The sequence below is a fragment of the Anguilla anguilla genome, chromosome 12 (assembly GCF_013347855.1).
Source record: "Anguilla anguilla isolate fAngAng1 chromosome 12, fAngAng1.pri, whole genome shotgun sequence".
Taxonomy (NCBI): domain Eukaryota; kingdom Metazoa; phylum Chordata; class Actinopteri; order Anguilliformes; family Anguillidae; genus Anguilla; species Anguilla anguilla.
This window is the reverse complement of record NC_049212.1, coordinates 29281428-29300289: the sequence shown is the minus strand read 5'-3', so window position 1 is coordinate 29300289 and position 18862 is coordinate 29281428. Positions and strand designations below refer to the sequence as shown.

General features: G+C 40.7%; 1 protein-coding gene across 3 annotated transcripts; it reads left to right on the top strand.

Moving 5' to 3' along the window:
• Positions 1-48: 48 nt before the first annotated feature.
• Positions 49-17998, top strand: zgc:162698 (uncharacterized protein LOC560165 homolog). Of its 3 annotated transcripts, none has more exons than XM_035385816.1 (21): positions 49-279; positions 1984-2056; positions 2655-2746; positions 3131-3250; positions 3552-3608; positions 4094-4144; positions 4632-4718; positions 5007-5118; positions 7254-7315; positions 7760-7943; positions 8559-8658; positions 9406-9499; positions 10014-10085; positions 13388-13496; positions 13954-14012; positions 14200-14303; positions 14999-15069; positions 15653-15714; positions 16483-16535; positions 17011-17041; positions 17685-17998. In XM_035385816.1, exons 2-21 carry the CDS (start codon positions 2026-2028, stop codon positions 17724-17726), a joined length of 1593 nt encoding a protein of 530 aa, XP_035241707.1. In that variant the 5' UTR covers positions 49-279; positions 1984-2025; the 3' UTR covers positions 17727-17998. The 3 variants fall into 3 exon arrangements, with proteins under 3 accessions (XP_035241707.1, XP_035241706.1, XP_035241705.1); XM_035385815.1 differs by lacking the exons at positions 49-279; positions 10014-10085 and adding exons at positions 384-1352; positions 12063-12131; XM_035385814.1 differs by lacking the exon at positions 49-279 and adding an exon at positions 389-1352.
• Positions 17999-18862: the final 864 nt, after the last annotated feature.

Below are 18862 nucleotides of genomic sequence, written 5' to 3'. Positions count from 1 at the left end.
GATATGCAGGATAATTATTATTACAATTATTATTGACCTACTATAGTTTAAATAAATTTGGTGGGCAGACATTTTCATAAGTCATTTTGATGGTATATAAGTAAATGCTTATCAGTCATGTGTAAACCGTGTTATAGCTGAAGACACTTGGTAATCACTGTTGGAGAACAATAGTTAAGTCGAACTACACCGCCCTGCTAAACCCCTTTACAATGGGAACAGATGGACTCGGGATTGTATCGTTTTAAATAGTAGCATGTAGAATTTGTTATAGAACCGGTGAGTCATGTGTCGGGGGTTGATGCCGCGCCTATGCCAGGAATGGAATTTTGTTCGTCAAGGGGAACTTGTTTTAAAGACAGTAGGCCTTGAGCAAGCATATCAACTCAGCAACACATTTAATAGGGTGACCATATAAGCTATTGGATTTCAAAAAAGGACGGGAGGACTGGCGTTATGAAAATAATAGCCTACTAGGCTATTTGTTTACGGTCTACGGCATGAGCCAAATCTATGAGCGGACAATTTAGAAATCCCACTGGTCGGATATTCTCGGGCCCAAAATAAGAAATGTCCGAGAAAAGAGAACGTCATAGTCAGTCTAAATTAACATTTACCTACGCTAATGTTTTGTAAAAGTATGACACACAGCCTACATTTAACTGATTTAGGCAAAGCATCGTTCATTCTGGTTGGACTATTGCAATAACAGAAATGACTAGAGCAAATGTAAAATTAGCCTACAGTACCACTGCCATTAAACCAAGTGAGCGAGAGCGCAAGCGAAAACCAGCCCAACGCGTCGTGAAAGATAGTCCCAAATGCTTTATTTTGAATTGATTGAGTACGAGTTTATCAACAAATTGATTTCAGCGCAACTAGCCCCCCCTGATACAATGTAGCCTATCGAGCAGCGTGCAGGCTAAACTTTAATTTGTGTGGTTTCATGAAGAAAAGACGCACTCCGTTTTAACAACAAATCGGTTTATATTTTTAAGAAATTCAAAGCACCGTTTTTAGGGTCCGCACTTAAAATCGTTCATTTATTCCAAATTGTGTGATACCTCACATTGTCATAATCGTTTTACAATTCTAGAAGCATTTTTTTGCCGCGGTTTGTGACATGTAGGCTCCTTCCGCCTTGATGACATCACATGTTGTAGCGAGCAGGACAGTTTTTCTACTGAAGTTACCGCGGCTGCTCCTTCCTGATGGAAATGGCGACCATCATGGATACAGTATTATTTTTAAGAGCCGTATCAAAAGTGCTGTCGTTATTATTAATTTTTCAAATTATACGGCCGTTACATGCAGTATCAGAGCCGGGCAAATGGATCTTAAACGTGAACAGCGTAAGTCCACTTGTCCTATTCGCATGCGCGATGTAAATATGTATCTAGAACAAGACACTTTCAGGTGACTTTCATTGTTTATATCCGGTTTATTTAGCCAGTTTGTGATATTACTGATATCGCGGTCTCGTGTGTTGAACGTAGGCTATGTTAACAGCGATTTATTTTGTAAATGGTTTGTCCTGCGACCATCAGCCTGTACATAATTCTGTTTATCAGGCTGCTTTTTATATCGCAATCATTAGATCGTGGCAATGTGAAATATCTACTTGATCAAGTGCTAAACATTAGTCAGTTTCAGCAGTAATATTTATAGATGTGCTTATTTCTATGTTTTATATCTAGTTGGTATCAGGCTAACATAATGTGTCTCTACCTGTGTCATTTGCAAGATAATCAGTGACCATTCAGTGCAGGTGAAAGCGAATCATTGCTAGTTTGGTTTTCTTTTGCTTGAAATAAACCCAATTCTTGAGTTTATTGAGTTTGTTATTATATTCTAGTCTGTTTACACAGTTTTGCCATTATCACAACTATGAATTTTATTAAAACTATTCCTTAAACAATAAATGTATATGACAGAAGTCAGTTTTTGTCGATTGAAGTCGCTTTGTCGTGTTTCCTTTTCCAGAATACCCTAAAGAAGCAGAACCATTTTCTTTTCACAAAGACAATGTTCAACGAATCCATAATCAACCTGAAATGTAAGCATACTTTACATTCCAGCCTCAGATCAAACGTTGAAATTAATTGCTGGACTGCCGTTGTTGGTATAAAAACTATGTCACTATATTCTTATTTAAAATGTTTTAAGTATAGGCTATGTCATATTTCCTCATGGTGGGCTGCAGTGTATTCAGAAATAATAATGTTAAGTAATGCATCTTGAATGTGCTGTTTAAGACTGATTTGGACTATATACACATTGTGTAGAGGTGCTTGAGTTGAGAAAAGAAGCGTGCCTGATCCGATTTCAAATGATGGTTTATTTGACATTTTTTCTTGTTTGATTGCTTAGCAGGCACCTTTATTTAGGGCCTACAATTTCACTTTCTCTGTAATTTATGCAGACAAATTAGGTATGAGTTTCTTGCTTAGTGACACAACAGCAGTGTCCTGTCAGATTTAAGACCATAACCCTCAGATCCTGAATTCTCTGAGATCTCTCCTCTACTCTGTTACCAACAGTTGGCTAAGAAACGCTGGACACATAAAAAGTATATCTGTGATTCTGAGGGAGCTGTAACTCTGTGGTTTTGTATGATGTTGTTCACATAGCTGATTCATGTTTGTATGTTTCAGGGATGAGTGAAAACTGTTCTCATCCAGTAAATCTCAGTATATCCTGGTACCTGAGAAGTTCACACTGCTACGATGAGGTTTTCGGTCTCGATGTGAGTTTGATATCGACTTGAAAGCATTTTTTCAGAATTCTCTTTCAGTATTTCAATACTAGCTGCGTTTTTGGTGTGAAATGTGTGTGCCCTAATTGAAATTACCCTGGAAGACATTTTCCTAATATATAATTTTTTTAATTCCCCAAATATATCATGAATACTAAGAAAGTGATAAGCTTGTTTATGTAAAGATCAAGATGCAAAACACAAAAAATAGGATGCAAGCATCACATTTTTATGTGTGTTGTATTTGTAGGTAATGAATGTTACAAGCCCCACGATAGTGGACATTTTTATGCATTTGTACTTGTTCATGTACTTGTACTTGTTCTCTTGCATTATACTTCAATAATTTGTTCTTGTGCCTTCGCTTGTCTTCAGCATCAAAAAGCAAAAGACTACTTCATGTCCACGGAAGTGATTCGTGAAGGGGGCACTGGCTTTTATACCTATCACAATTATAACCCTATTGAGTGTCGACAGAATTTGAATGGTAATGAGGTAAGGGCTAGATTTTGATTCCTTAAAATTATTTACAATAACTTGAAGGCTGTTTTTGCTATTCAAATTGGGGGAACATGTAATGCCGTCTCGCGTCATTGCTGTTTTCCAAATTTGCTGTTTGAAAAAGGGGGGAGCAAGATCTATAATGGAGACCCTTCTACGATTATGGTTTTGTTTGCACTGGGAAGTAGATAAATTGGCCCTGTTAAGCTATTATTACAGCATGTGTGCGCTATGATCTGTCTTTTCTACCAATGATAGCCACCGTGAATTTACTCCTGTCGGTTGTCAATTTCAGTTTGCTGTCACCTTCTTTGATCCACAAATGAAACTCACTGACCCAGGTGAAAAGCTGGTAAGAGAAGGTTTATGGTATTTATTTTGTTTGTGTGGAATTGACTTTTCTTGAAGTGAAGGGATGTTGATCAGCACCATAACCAGACCTGGTGTGGAGCATTGCATTCTGTGGTCTCTGATGGGCTGCTAGAAGTATTTCCATAAACAATTCAGCAGCTTACTTACACTTATCATTCATCATGTCACTCATGGGTCTCTAGTAGGAGGTGTGAAGAAAGTCTAAGTTGTTATGGACAATAAACCAGAAGCAAGATTTTTATTTGGACCTTCCAAACCTGCAGCAAGTCTCCTAAATGTCTCTTTCCTTTCCTGTGTTTTTGTCTTGAGCAACTTTTGATACTTTCTAAAGCCTATCAGTTATGTTTTTATAATTTTATTTAACAGCCATTATTAAGATCTTCACTCTGCCTTGTCAGCTGAGTTAAATACATTTTAACATTTCTTATTTACTGATTATCTGATTGGATATTCCTTCTGTTTCAGACTTCCACTGACAACCAAGGAAGGAGAAAGAGGGACACAGACACAACAAAGGTTAACAAAACATTTTTGTTTCTGTATTTAATCAAATGTTTTTTAAACTGGTATGTTAACATTCCTTGAGTGTAACAGGTTATAATAGGTTCAAAATGTGATGCTGAGCTGTGTGTGTAGCCCTGGGTAGGCTACATCTAATATATATGTGTAGTATGCAGAGGTTGAGGGTGTGTCAGGCGCAGTTGTCTATTAATACAGCTTTTCCGTAGATATGAGATTTCTAGACACAGATCTATCTGGTGTGCATTTCAAAGTCCTGTTTAATCTACCACCCTGGATGGATGCAGGGTGCGAACCTTGTTTAGTAGGAACTAATTAAATCAAACCTCCTTCCACCATTTTCCCCCATGTAGCTAAGAAAGTACACCATACTGACCATTCTGACCATTCTGACCACCAACATTAAATGAGTATCTGATCTAGTAATCCTTTGTCTATGTTGGCTATTCTTGACCGCAGTCTCTTACATTTCCCACTTTCTCAGGCTATAGCTAATGCTGCTGAAACTAATCCTGGAAAGGCAGAGGGGGCAGCTAGCCACGAAAAAGTCAAAACTTCAAGCAATGCAATGGTAGGCATCTGTGTTCTTCTGAAAAATAGTGCTCAACTGGAATTTGTTTTTGAAAGTGTTTTTAATTCGTATTTTGGTTGTTGGTTAGCATTCTTAATTTTCATTCATGATTTAGTGACGTTACTTTACACTCACTGAGAATGCTGTTAGCCAAGTCTGGCGCTAGTGATTGTATAAATCAGGTGGATGCCCTTGTGTTCTCCTGCGTTGTAAGTCGCACTGGATAAGGATGTCTGCTGGACGAATGTTATGTAGTGTTGTGAACATCTCTTGTCTGGGCTCCTGCAGATGCATTATGCCGTCGCTCAGACCTGGGAGGATGGGCCCTACATGTTCATCATCCACATTAAAGAGACCAGTCCTGTCACAGTGGAGCCAACACAGAGCTGGGACATCCATTGTAAGAACCCCACCCCATTAATCAGAACGGCAATGATCAGTTTAAAGAGTTGAGGAGGGCAATCTGAACACCGTGTTTATTGGTGGTTTTTTGAGATGTCTCTGACTGATAGAAACCCACTATAACTGGCATCTCCACCAGACCTCCAGTTGATGGTTTTGTTAGTGAAAGAGAAAATTAGGCTGAAACCTTCCATCATGTGTTGTGACTTGATTGCTTACCTGTTGCTGCTTAACCTGACCACGTTACCTATTGCACAACAAACTGTGAGTCCTTAAATGAGTCACGGAAGAATAACTTCTTGCTCCCTCATTATGCACTGAACTGCGTATAATGTCGGGGTACTTCTGTCACAGCAATAAACAAAACCATTGTCAAGTAAATGCCATAATGAGGGGGAGTTTTTTGAGAAAATAACACTACATTTTGTGTGCCCTCCATTTGTTGCCATCTATGATTCCATCAACCCTGGAACTGAAATAACTATTGATGTGGGAAAGTCAAAGGAAGCGGTATTGTTTCTTCAAAATTATTCACACCCTTTATAAAGATGAACAAAGAAGGCTATATAAAATAAGCCATAAAGGTAATGAGCTATATTTTATACTGTAAAAATATTGTTATATTCTAATTACATTCTTTTGTAATAGTGGAATTGTGCAGAGAAAAATATTTATTTAATTTAACCAGTATTTGTTTTCTTCCTCTATTTTGTACAGGCATCGTTGCTCATCTTTATATTGGTGTGAATAATTATTCAGGACGCTGTATACCAGTAACCATTAGTTTTAACAGCAATTACATTTTAATACTAACAAACCAGCAAAGGACCAGGTGTACAGAGGTACTGTTTAAAGAACCCATTCAGCTAGGCTCTCCTTCCCTACTTATATATCTGAAAATGTGTGTGTGTGTGTGTGTGTTTTTTATATGTGAGTGTGTGTGTGTGCGTGTGTGCGTGTGTGCATGCATGTGTGCTTGTGTATATGACCTTGTGATATGCTAGAGCTGGCATCACACCACTTGTTTATTTCTTCCTGTGTGCCATATCTCACTCAAGCACACAGCAGTTTGTTGACTCCATGACCATTATCCTTGAAATGTTCAAAACATTTTGTTCAGTAAAAGACATACATATATCTTTCCTACTAACTTACGTCTTATTTGTAATATCAGTTTGCTAATCAATTAACATATTAGCCATATTAACATTTGCAGTATTCTTAGCCTTTCTTCCTCGTACAACAAGCCTGCAGCTTTGCAAACTCTTCTTACTACAGTGCAAGTATATTTGCAGAAACAAAATATTTTTATGAAATGCTTAACCTAAAATTGCATCTATCCCTCATTCTATCTTTGAAGCACCCCAGTCTCAGTGGAATTTAGTTATTGTAGTCATGAAAAATAATCCATTACAATTTTTATGCCCCCGGCCTCCCTAGGAGGCAGGAGGGGCATTATGTCGAGGCCCCGTCCGTCGTCCGTCAACAATTTGGTTTCCGCTCATTTAACAGAAAACTCCATTGTCAATCGGGCTCATTTTTTGGTGGTGAATTGGACTTGACCACACGAAGGCTGGTTTCTATCGGTGATGCCACCGCTCATTCAATATGGCTGCCATGACCGCCATCTTGAATTTTGTGTCTGTTCATTTAAAAGAAAACGCCTTTGTCGGTCAGCCAGATTTTTTGGTGTTGAATTGTACTTGACCACACGAAGGCTGGTTTTTTATCGGTGATTAATGTTAAACGTATTTTCTCTTCTACTCTCATCAAATTTTTCTGTCAAATTTTAGTATATTAAAAATAAAAACATATTACTTAATACTTCAGTCATTGTGTGGCTTTTTGATTTTAGGGGAAGGGGAGCGGAGAGGAGGAGGGCGTGTTATACAGCGGAGCGGGGGGGGGGGGGGGCGCCGTAGTTCATATGCCACGCTCTGTGGTGGCCTTGTTCATTAATCCTTCAAATGTCACCAAAAAGTCTAGTCTCTGGTTTGAGCAGGAGCCATTTTGGTGGTTCAGAACAGTGGATCATTGATGGTACATGAAGGCTAGACCCATAAATCAATAGTCATCTCCACTGGCCATGCCTGAGAGAGCTGACCCTTTCTATCCCCCTTCATATCTCTGCAGTGGAGGTCAGCATGACTGGGCCCCATGAGTACATCTCGGCCACAGAGTGGCCCCTCATGATTGTAAGTACCACCAGCAATCTACCTAAAAGTCCAGCTACAGGTTCATACAGGCCCCAGGGCTCACTTGCAAAATAGCTTTCAATCTCTGTGTGACTACCCTGGTTAAATAAAGGTGAAAAATGTATTTTCTGTCAAGTAGTATTAGGAGTACTTTTTCACTGATGGAGGACTGTGTTTATGCAGGGTATTTATTGCATGGTTTTGCAAAACGACACCACAGAAGTTATGCAAATGTCAATGAATGGGTACATTTGTTCCTTTGCCTAGTACGTTGTTTTGTTTATGTGACATCACAATAGGCTATGGAAACTTATAGACATTGGATTATTATTGGATCAACCTTGCTAAAATGTTCAAGAGTGCAAGAATGTGGATTTGAAGAATCGGATCCCATGGGATTATGTCCTGTCCTCAGAGGGTTTCTGTTTGTGACCCCATTCTCAGTTCTACATGGTGATGTGCATCATCTACGTGGTGCTGGGCCTGCTGTGGCTGGGGCTGTCGGCCTGCTACTGGAGGGACCTGCTACGCATTCAGTTCTGGATCGGAGGGGTGATCTTCCTGGGCATGCTGGAGAAGGCGGTCTACTACGCGGAGTTTCAGAGCATCCGCTACGACGGCCTTTCAGGTGAGGATCTGGACCGTGGCTGAAAAAGACCACCGGTTACGTCTCGCAGCACTTCTCCTTCTCTCTAGTGTTGCGCTCCATGGACCAGGTGAGATCCTGACTGATGCATTGCTGTCTGTGGCTGAGACTCCAGCTGGCTGAGTGAAGCAAAATTAGCTGTATAAGCTTTACTGACAAGGCTCCCTTGTTTTTCAGGGTTTTTTGGCTGGCATCTCTGTGTTTGGCACCGATTGCACTGTAGCATCTTTAGCTGTGTTACAGGCTTTCTATCCATATTCAATGCAGCTTCTGTAACTCACTGGCTAAATTGTAAATTTGCAGCATAATAATGCAGCAGTGACTAAAATTGGTCTTGATGGGACATGCCAGATCCCACACAGATTTCAGAATGAGGATGCACTTTAAACTATGTTGTGGTACATGCAAAGTGTAGTGCAAGTTATTGGTAGCACTAGAGACTGTGGTACTTTTCAAGGATGCCTGCTTGACTGTACTATGTGTTCAAAATAACAGAACTTTTGGCCTTCAATATTACCAGATAAAGCCACAGCTTAGTATAAATGGAAGGCCCTAACCATGGCAGCAACCTCAGAGCTGCTCTTTCTCCTCCCACAGTCCAGGGGGCGGTAATGTTTGCAGAGATCCTGTCCGCTGTGAAGAGAACTCTGGCACGTGTCCTTGTCATCATAGCCAGCTTAGGCTATGGAATTGTCAAGTAAGTGTCCCGTTCATGTGATGGGGCAAGCGGGCAAAACTGGGTTGCGTTTTTGAAGCTCACTTCCATGTCTTGTTGAGAGATGTTGCTCACTAGCGCCAGTGCGACTGGCTCCAGTATAGGTGTTTCAGCCACCCGATCAAAATACGAAGACAGTAATTTTTTTTCCACAAAAAAAGTTGTCACAGTAGGTATTTTTTCTTCGTCTAATATCTCCCCATATGCCGTTTTGTTAGGTTAACATGCTATTTGGACAAGACGGTAATATTTTGTGGACGAATCAGAGACAGGTTACCTCGCTGATGAGTCTCGCATGCTTAGTGGACAACTGGACTTGTCCCTACTTGTCTCTGGCTGGCATTTGTACAACATGGAGACTGGCACCCACAAACTACACTTCCAAGGCTTCAAAATGCTTTTCACCAAGTCCATGGAGAGTCAATGGGTGATATCACAGTGACTTTGTGCATATTTTTCTACAGTCTATGGATGGGGTAGTGAGACATAGGTCTTGGCCAGATGGAGGCAGCGCTGCAGTCGCTGTAGTTGAACCAGAGAATCATGGAATAGAAAGTGTTTCACCCACAACCTGCTTTGGCCTCTGTAATGCAGGGGGCATCACAACATAACCAATTGTACCACATATTTTTAAGGTTCTGTCAGAAGAGCCAGGGAGAATAAGGAGAACTAGCTAAAGACCAATCTTAAAATATGCCATATGAATATGTTTTACCTGCGTTTCATCAGGCCAAGACTGGGGGCACTGTTGCATCGAGTAGTGGGGGTCGGGCTGCTCTACCTCATCTTCTCCATTGTGGAAGGCATCCTACGTGTTAACTCGGTAAGCCATGTCCTCCCACACTCACACACATTCTTAGCACATTGCATGGCTTCAATGCTTTGACAATGCCACGCATGGATTTCAACCTTTCCCAGTAACTCATAATGTACATGTACCCCACTTCCTGTGACTCTAAGCCCCATAATCCTTTTCTCTCCAGTGGACGCCAGGTTGCTAGTGACTGAGGCGTCCTCACACAGAAATCCACAGGCTAATGCTAAAGGGACTGTGTCTCACATGTATTCAGTAAGGGTAAACTTGGAGTAAATTACATGTGAGTTCAGAAAATGAATGGCAGTTTGATTTGAAATGGAATTTCAGTTGTCCCAACCCTGGACAACTCTGCCCTTAACGGAACATTCTAATGCTGATGTCACAATCACTGCTTGTAATTGAAAGTTCTAGAACACTGACTTAGAACTTACTCTTCAAAAGGCTAATAGCTCCAGTTGCCTTCCCATGGTGCCTTGCCCGCTGCCCGCTCAGCCTTACTGCCTACTTGTCCTCTCTGCAGGAGCAAGGGGGGAGTAGCAGGCTGCTGTGTGACATTATTCTGGCACTCACTGATTCCTGTATTGTGTGGTGGATATCCTTTTGATAACTGCTGGAAGGGGGGCGCGGGGGTGGCATGGAGGGCTGCGTGTTTTATTGGAGGCTACACTCCACTGCTGCGGGAGAAAGAAGATTGCTCAGATTGGCAGTGGATGACTGTAGGATGGTTCGCAGCACCCGGTCCTTTTACACTTGCTCCTATAGGGATATGTATTTTTTCCTTTAAAATGTATACACAGACCAGTGAGGTTATGTTTCAGCTACACTGCCTTCAGCATGATGCCAGCTGTGTCAGAACATCAGGTGCACATCAAGTGAACTCACATATCAGTTAGTGTGTCAATCAACTGTGTAATCCTGTATAAATATATTTATAATCCTGCATAAGTGAATGTATTTCCATTTTTAATTAACAATTTAGAAGTAGAACATGCATTGCAATGTGCTTCAGAGTATACCCTGGACTAAGCCCCCACAAAGCAAGCCAGAGGTGACAGTGGCAAGGGCAAACTCCCTGGATGGCATGAAGGGCAAAGCTGGAATTGGAACCAGACTCAATAGGGTAGCCCATCCTCCTCTGGCCGGCTCATTGTCTGGGTACCCCTAGCATGAACTGTTTTAATTAAACCAATTTAGGAACATTAAAAACACAAAAACCGAAGCAAGGGGATGGCATTTACAAAAAACTACTAATAAGTTTGACTGAACATAAATATCCTTAGATTCTAGCACACTCTGTGATGCGCATAGTTACATGTAATATGAGAACAAAAAGATTTTGGCTTTTGGTAACTATTAGCCTTTATTCCATTGGACTGAAAATATAATAATCATATGTAGATGATTTCCTCATTCATTGTTTCACTCTCCCGCAGTGGTTCCTAGGGCACCAGGTGCATTTGAGTCATGAAAGACCTGGTGTATTTAATATCAATTAGCATTGTACTCCAGCCCTCTCTGCAGGGGAGTCCCAGGTGTTTCTATCCGCGAGAGGTCAATATCCAAATGATGCGCCCATATCAGTGGGGCCTACTTCCTCTTAGGCGAGGCTCAGTCCTGCATGTTTTTAGGGGTTTCTTTCAGTCTGTTGAGGCCATTTGCATACACAAAAAAGCACTTTGATTTATTTATGTCTAGCCTAAGTCTCTACTATTAAACAGCATCTACATCTGCCTGAAAAATAGTCAGTGCTTTATTTGTTTATATATTTTAAACCTTGAAATACATTTTTCTATTTCATCTGTTTAAAGCATTTTAAAATTGAATTCTGGAATTACGCAGAGTAGATGGCTGTAATGGGGTAGGTTTGGTTTATTCATGCTTGGGGCAATGAACTTCTCTTGGTTCTATTTCAGGAGACTAATCCCAGTTGCACTTGCACACAATCATGTATACTGCGTGACTGGATATCCCTCCAGTATTTTACTTGATCTTGGTTACTCCTGTGCCAATCAGCGTTAGGGTCACAACATAGCTGCTGTATGTATAAATCAGTCTGGGACTGTATTTCTAAAGCATGCTTGAATGTATTTGTAAGTCAGGGTTAAGGAGAAATTCTCATTGAACCCAGGCCTAAGAATCTCTCTATGTATATTAAACTCTTGCAGGCACTGTCTACCTGAGGAATGCTAGTGAGAGACAAGTGCTCGTCCAGTGTATAGTAATGGAAATATTCCTTTCTGTTAGGCTCCCACACCTCTTCTCTGCTGCATTAAAACTGCTTGCTTTATTCTATGTTTGGTATGTGGCTGGCTGTGCACTAACCTTTTCCTCCCCCCTTTCCAATTTCCCTCTCAGTTCGCCTTTGAAAATATATTTTTTTCCCCAGAAGCCCAAATCTAAACCTGTATGCAGGTTAGAAGGACGCAACCCAGACATCCCACGGGGTGTTCTCTACATGCCCTTTTCACCAGGAGATCATGTGATGGTGCTATCTCCCTTCTCTCTTTCCCCTCCTCCCTCTCTCCTTCCCTCCATTCGTCTGTCCATGTCTGTCTGTTCTTCCGTTCAGGCTGAGGATGATCTGGTCCTGCTGGCTGCCATTCCCTTGGCTGTGCTCGACTCTACCCTCTGCTGGTGGATATCCTGTCCTGCATCTCTCCCTCTCCTGGATAAATCTCTCTCTCTCTCTCTCTCTCTCTCTCTCTCCTGTATGCTCAGCTGCCTGCCTCAGTGTTGGTTTCTTAGTGCACTGTCCCCACCCTTTCCTTGCCCAAACAGCTCACTCCCCCCCCTGCCCTCCCCCCACACATAGCCCCTCCCTCTCCCCTCTACTGTTCACAGAAGAACATTCTGGAATCACAGGCTGCCTGTCTCATACTGAGTCTGACTGATTTAACCTCCTGAGACTCGGCATTAATTTTTTTAAAGTATTTTAATTTTTGTAACATAACACTACATCATGTTGCAGTGAAAATATTTTTTAAATATGATTTATTTTATTTGTATTGGATGTCCCTTGTAGTGTAAGTTTCAGCATAGTAGATTATATGGTTCTTGAGGTCAAGACCAGAGTTTCATGTCCCCTAAAGGAACAAAAATGAATTTTTGGGTCTTTGGAGGTTAATCCCGAATGTAGCCAAAGAAGAATGGATTTCTGTTTATCATAAACTGTGAAGCTTGTCTTTGTACCCCTCTCCCACTGCTGGGGAAGTTTAGCATAGAAATTACAATTGTAATTATTATAATTATTATGAACTATTGTACTTGTCTGTGTTAGGAGCTGTCAGCCTACATAATCGCACTGCTGTTATAGTAACCAGCCTTGTAAAGCAACATGCTGTCTTTTTTTGTGGAAGATTGCATAAAATAGAATAACAAGAATGAAATGTCAAGTACTAAAAAGTGCCAACACTTGAAAAGAGTCATTAAGATAATACAATATCGGTACATATAAATAAGATGTTACAAATATCCTGATGGTCAAAAATATAATAGAAAGATACATGGTTCTAGTTCTAGAGGGTTTAAGTTTCAACCACAGGACAGTGCGTAATGAGTCATAACCTATTTTACCTTGGTGTGAATGACTTGAGATCGTTCACTGCCTGTGCAGCAACATGACTATTGGATTCAAAGAAATTTGACACCATAGACATTTATTTTCTTATGAACTAACTGCACGTTTTACAATAAGTAAATTGTTAATGTACCGAAGAGATCTCTTTATGCTAGGGGCTGCATGCAATGGACGACGTACTGCAAGAGGTTTTAACTGGGGACTGATGAAAGCTGAAGTTCAAAACTCATTACTTGTACTAGACAAGCTGTAGAACTGAACTTCACTTCCCATCAGCACTGATAGTATTTCCAAGGGTTTCCTTGACATCCAGCCACATCTTCATCAGCCTGGCCCAGACGATGAAACTCCTACGCTTGAGAAGAAACGTGGTCAAGCTCTCGCTCTACCGCCACTTCACCAACACCTTGATATTCGCAGTCATCGGTGAGGATTGAGGCATTCTAACTTTCCTATAGTAAGACAGCATGTCACCACGATACTGCTCTACAGGTACCATCTGCATGTGCCCACTGTTCCCCATTTGTTGTGCTATATCATGAAACAGACATAAATGGTGGATTTTAATGTAAGTCCCAATGGCTTTCTGTTTAAAGTTGCCTGTAACACGAGATGCCTTATATGTCCACTTTACTGAAATGTGCTTATGCAAGCTATACACTGTGTTTTTAATGGTACTAAAATTGCTATTGGCTGTGGAACGTTAGGAAGTTTCACTTGCAGTAGATTCAAATAGAGAAACGTTAACGCTTCCTAGAGGGAACTTTATTCATGGTAGTAGGTACATAGCAGTACTTAAGACTGTGATTCCCTTAAATGCTGTTTACTGTCATTTTCTCTCTTTTTTTCTCCCACTCTCTCAAACACACACACACACACACAGCTTCTGTCATTTTCATCATCTGGACAACAAAGACATTCAAGTTTTCCAAGTGCCAGTCTGTGAGTAGCACCCTCACTCTTTCAGAGTTGTCAGTTTTCTCTGGTGTTACACTGAGGAAGGCGGTAATGGTTATCTGAAGGTGTGATAGTGGGAAAATAAGAAAGAGAAGTGAAACATGGACAGAGAAGCTAATTTAACAGGCACTTGTTTTAAATGCTCTCTTGGTCCCTCTCTCTTCGCGAGTAGGACTGGAGGGAACTGTGGATTGATGATGCCTTCTGGCGGTTTCTCTTCTCCACCATCCTGCTCGTCATCATGTTCTTGTGGAGGCCATCGGCCAACAATCAGAGGTGAAGTGCCTGGCCTCCTCCTTTTTAGGAAAATAATTCAAAATCTTCTTCACTGCATCCGATTTAAGACACTGTAACAACCCAGTTTCGATCCTGTGCCTTTGGTCCTTGTGGATTTTTTTTTTTGCCCTTTTCTCCCATTTTCTCCCCAATTTAGTCGTTATACCAATTCCCCGTGTGTATCACGGTCCTGGTCGATGCACTATCCTCTGTCGGTCTGGGGAGAGTGTAGACTACCACATGCCTCCTCCGATACATGTGGAGTCGCCAGCCGCTTCTTTTCACCTGACAGCGAGTAGTTTCACTGGGAGAGCATAACGCGCGCGGAGGTTCACTCTGCCTCCCCCAGATCCCCTCCCCGCTGAACAGGCACCCCGACCAACTAGTAGGAGTTGCTAATGCAACGATCAGGACTCATACCCTCACCGGCTTCCCACCCGCGAACACTGCCAATTGTGTTTGTAGGAACGTCTGACCAAGCCGGAAGTACCGCTGCCGGGGATTGACCCCGGGTCTCTGTGGTGGTAGGCGAGTGCTTATACCTCTGCACTACCCAGACGTGATTGTTTTGTTAACAAATTTATATGAGGCAGTGTTCACCGGAAAGTCTGTACCAAGGACAGGAAGGAACGCAGTCTTCTTACGGAAAATGGCGGGAATCTGCACTCTGAGACTCAGACTGATGTCTTTCACAGATATGCCTTCAGCCCACTGGTGGATGAGGTGAGTGACGAGGAGAAGGAGCAACTAATGAATGAAGCCTTCGGTAAGTGCCACAGATCACCTTAATAGAATGGCATGAACAGAGTAAGGTTCATGTGCAGTAAGATGGTCATTACACAACGATCATTTAGCAGATGCTCTTACCCAGCGGGACTTACAGAAGTGGGGATCGACAGTGTTGGTCAGCAATAAAAGATGTGTGATATGACCAAAAAAAGCACAGAAACCCCATTTATAAACTATAAAGTGTGATGTTAATCCAGCAATTAACTATTTGTACTGTAACAAAAGAAAATGCCCTGAGTTGGTAAAACCCACAGGAGAGTTTCGTCTTAAATCTCTAATATCTAATCTCTGTATCTAATCAATAAATACATCTTTTGAGGAATGCCATCTCAAATATTTGAAAGAGCTCCCATTTTGTTCCACAATATTTAGATTTTTTCTCTTTTCATTGCCTGTTTTGTCTCTTTGGTGAACTGTCGCTTTAAAGTAATGACTCATGTCTTGTGACTCATTAATTCTCACAATTCTTTTAGCCAATACCTCCTGAGTCCAATATAGTGTAATTCGGTTTACTCATATCCCAGTATTTCCTGTTTCCTGTTTCCTGTTTCCTGTTCCAGAGGGTGTTAAGATGAGAGGCCTGAAGTCAGAAACAAATGGAACAGCAAAGCCCAACAAAGTGGTGCGTATACTACCTGCTTCTGGAAATAGAGCTGATAAGCTTCCAGAGTTGACGTAGGATTTTTATCAGAATTTATAAATACAGTCCATCTTTTTAAGAACTTTTAAGAGACACATAATACGTTCAAGCACAAGGAACTGTAGCAATGTTAAAAATTCTGTACAGTAAGAACTCCAAAGAAATGAGAGGAGTTGTATGTGTCCGATCAAAAGATTTAAAAGGTGCTTAAGTATAGCACTGGAACAGATAGTTTAGGTGTGAAACAGCATCTGATGTACATAATAAAACAATTATTAAAGAACAGCTCAGCTCATCTCAAAGCTTAAATAGATTTATAATGAGCAATAGAACTTATGCATCTTGGATCGATTCCCACCGGGAGGGTTGGGTTTCTTTTAGTCCCCTTTTGATTGGTTTGACTGAACTGCTGCTGTTGATATACAAACCTGCTTCTCCAAGACCAAAACTGCATAAGATGCGTCACAACCAGCAATGTCGAAAAACAGCTTTGGTGCATTCCTATCAAACAAAGAAAATGACTTGGGCAGTTTTTAGAGCTTTATGACAGTTTAATCTCACCTCTCCTCCAGTTTCAGACTCCAAAACAGTCTATTCCATAGTTTGATTGATTGTTCTCCATACTGAGGTAGCTGAGAAGTGGAATTTTTCAGTGAAGGAGTCTTGTGCTGGGAATGTGTTTGTATTTAGGGGAAAAAACATTTTCCTGACATTTTATTTTCGGGGGGATGGTGGGCTTTCTGCAAGCAGGACGAGGACTTGAAGTGGGTGGAGGAGAACATCCCATCGTCTATGGCAGATGTGTAAGCGCATTCGTTTGTTTGGTTAGCAGACACTCAACCTGTGTGATTTACCGTAATTACCATGTTTTTAAGTAAATTCAGGAAAATTGCCATGGCCTGACGCATAGGTACTCTGCGTACAGAAATGGGGCTTACAATAACTTCAAGTTCTACTGAAATGCCCAGTTTCTTTATTGTGTCAGCTATGTTCAGAGGGGACACATTACAGCCTCTGCAGTTTGATCTCTATATGGGTCTATAGATGGAACATTGGCAATAAGCAGTGGACAACATTTTCTTTCCAGTTGAAAATGTCACTGTGTATAGATCTCGGATATGTTAATTATGTTTGTATTTTGAAATGGTGCAGCATATCGACATCTAGTAAACAGTTCAAATATGTAACACAGCTGCAGCTGTGGATAGTGCCATTATTATAACTTAGTGATGGTTTGTCAATATAGAGTAAAAAGAAACGTTTTTATGTTTTCTGCAGTGCCCTACCCCCCTTACTGGATTCTGATGAGGTGAGTCATTGCAATTTTCATGAATGCATGTTAATGCCTGTTCATTCACTAGGGGGCGCCATGTGAATTCTCACAAAAGTGAGAGATCAGATTGCATATCCTTGTCTTTCCTTGAATAATTATTTCCCCTCTGGATCACACATGAAGAATACCCAGTTATCCTGGTGCTTTCCCACCAATCTTTCAGTCTTTTTAATGTAAAGTATAGCAAAAATTCAGAAAGGTTTAAATGGGATACTGAGCTACTGATATTGATATATAAGAATGGTAGATATAATGTTCTTTTAAAAGACATTTTGTCTATGCCTCCCTTTTGAAACAATCAAACTATAAAAGACCTTTAAGGCATTTTCAACACGAATGTCAATGACTTTGTCAATGAGTCTGAAAGTGAACTTGAACTTTAAGCTTACGATTGGCCCTTAAAACAATGCCATTGTAACTGCTTTTCGTTTTCTGTATGTCTGAAACACTGTTCTAAAAGGAGGTCCTCATGTCTGGTCTAGACCAGCCTGTCTGTAAATGAAAATCACATTTGATTGATGGGAATTTAATTAATTTAGACAGTAAGAATGTATTTTATGCATTTTTGTCTTTACGTCTTGTTTCATATTATTTAGCTGTATTATGTTCTCTTTTACAGGAGACCATGACCACCAAATTTGAGATGTCAAAAATGGAGTAAATAAGATGTATTTATTGTAAATAATTTCTGTGTTTTTGAAGGTTAACGTCTATGTTAAGGGATGCTTTTAACGATTATAGGCTTTGTGAGCAATATTTGTAAATATGGGTCGGTGGGAAGAAAGGTGATGACAAATCAGATGTTTTTCTTTTATTTTTATTGCCTGTTTGTATTTATATTTCCCTTGGATATATAAATGATAGCCGTACCATGCCTTTGACTGTACATCTGAGGTTCAGACAGCAATTAAATTCCACACTTGTCTGAAATGATGCTTGTGTTTTTACTAATACTGTTTACCCCCCCCCCCCATCCTCCCTCCCCGCACCACTACCACCACCACTATAAATTACTAACTCCTGACTGTTCCTGTGCCATTGTTATCTGTGAATCTGTGAATCACAAGATAAACAGCCTCTTGAAATGGAAGTTTATCTTGGAAATGCAAGTGGGAATAATGTGCAATGCATCCGTGTCACTGTAATGCCTTTGGCAGAAGAAAACAAAACAAAACAAATGACACCAGGCTGCTTCGTTTTGTTGTGTTTTTTTGCCCAAGATATGATGGCCAAGAATACAGTATATGTCCATTAATGCGAGCCCAAGTTTTCTGCCAAAACTGCGGTTACCAGTTATTCTGCTGCTATTGTGCTTTCAGGGTGTTCTTAACTGTACAGCTGAACATCACAGATTGCGTGTACGCAGCATTGTCCAAGAGGCGTGCATGATGCACTCACACACTGTTGCAGAATGTTTTAAAGAAACACAATGAGGTGTAGTATTTGATATTAATAAAAATAGTGAAAAATGTACTGTCTTGATGCCCTCATTTGGGGACGATTTTGGGGTATACTTAAGGCAATTATAAAACTTTGGATTACATTGAACTGTGTGTGTAAGATGAACGCAAAAACGGGACATGGGTTTGGTTAATTTCTGCTTGGATTTAAGGCTTACTTTTGACTTGGGGTTAGCCTGTGGGTTACAAAAATGATATAGGCTCGTTCCAATGATTTGTAAGGGATAAACAATAGCAAAATATATAAAGTCCATTCAGATTAATGAATTGCTGTTTACAGCTGGTCAAGACAACACGTTTCCTTAACTAATCACCAAATAAGTGCCTTGCAAGAGTA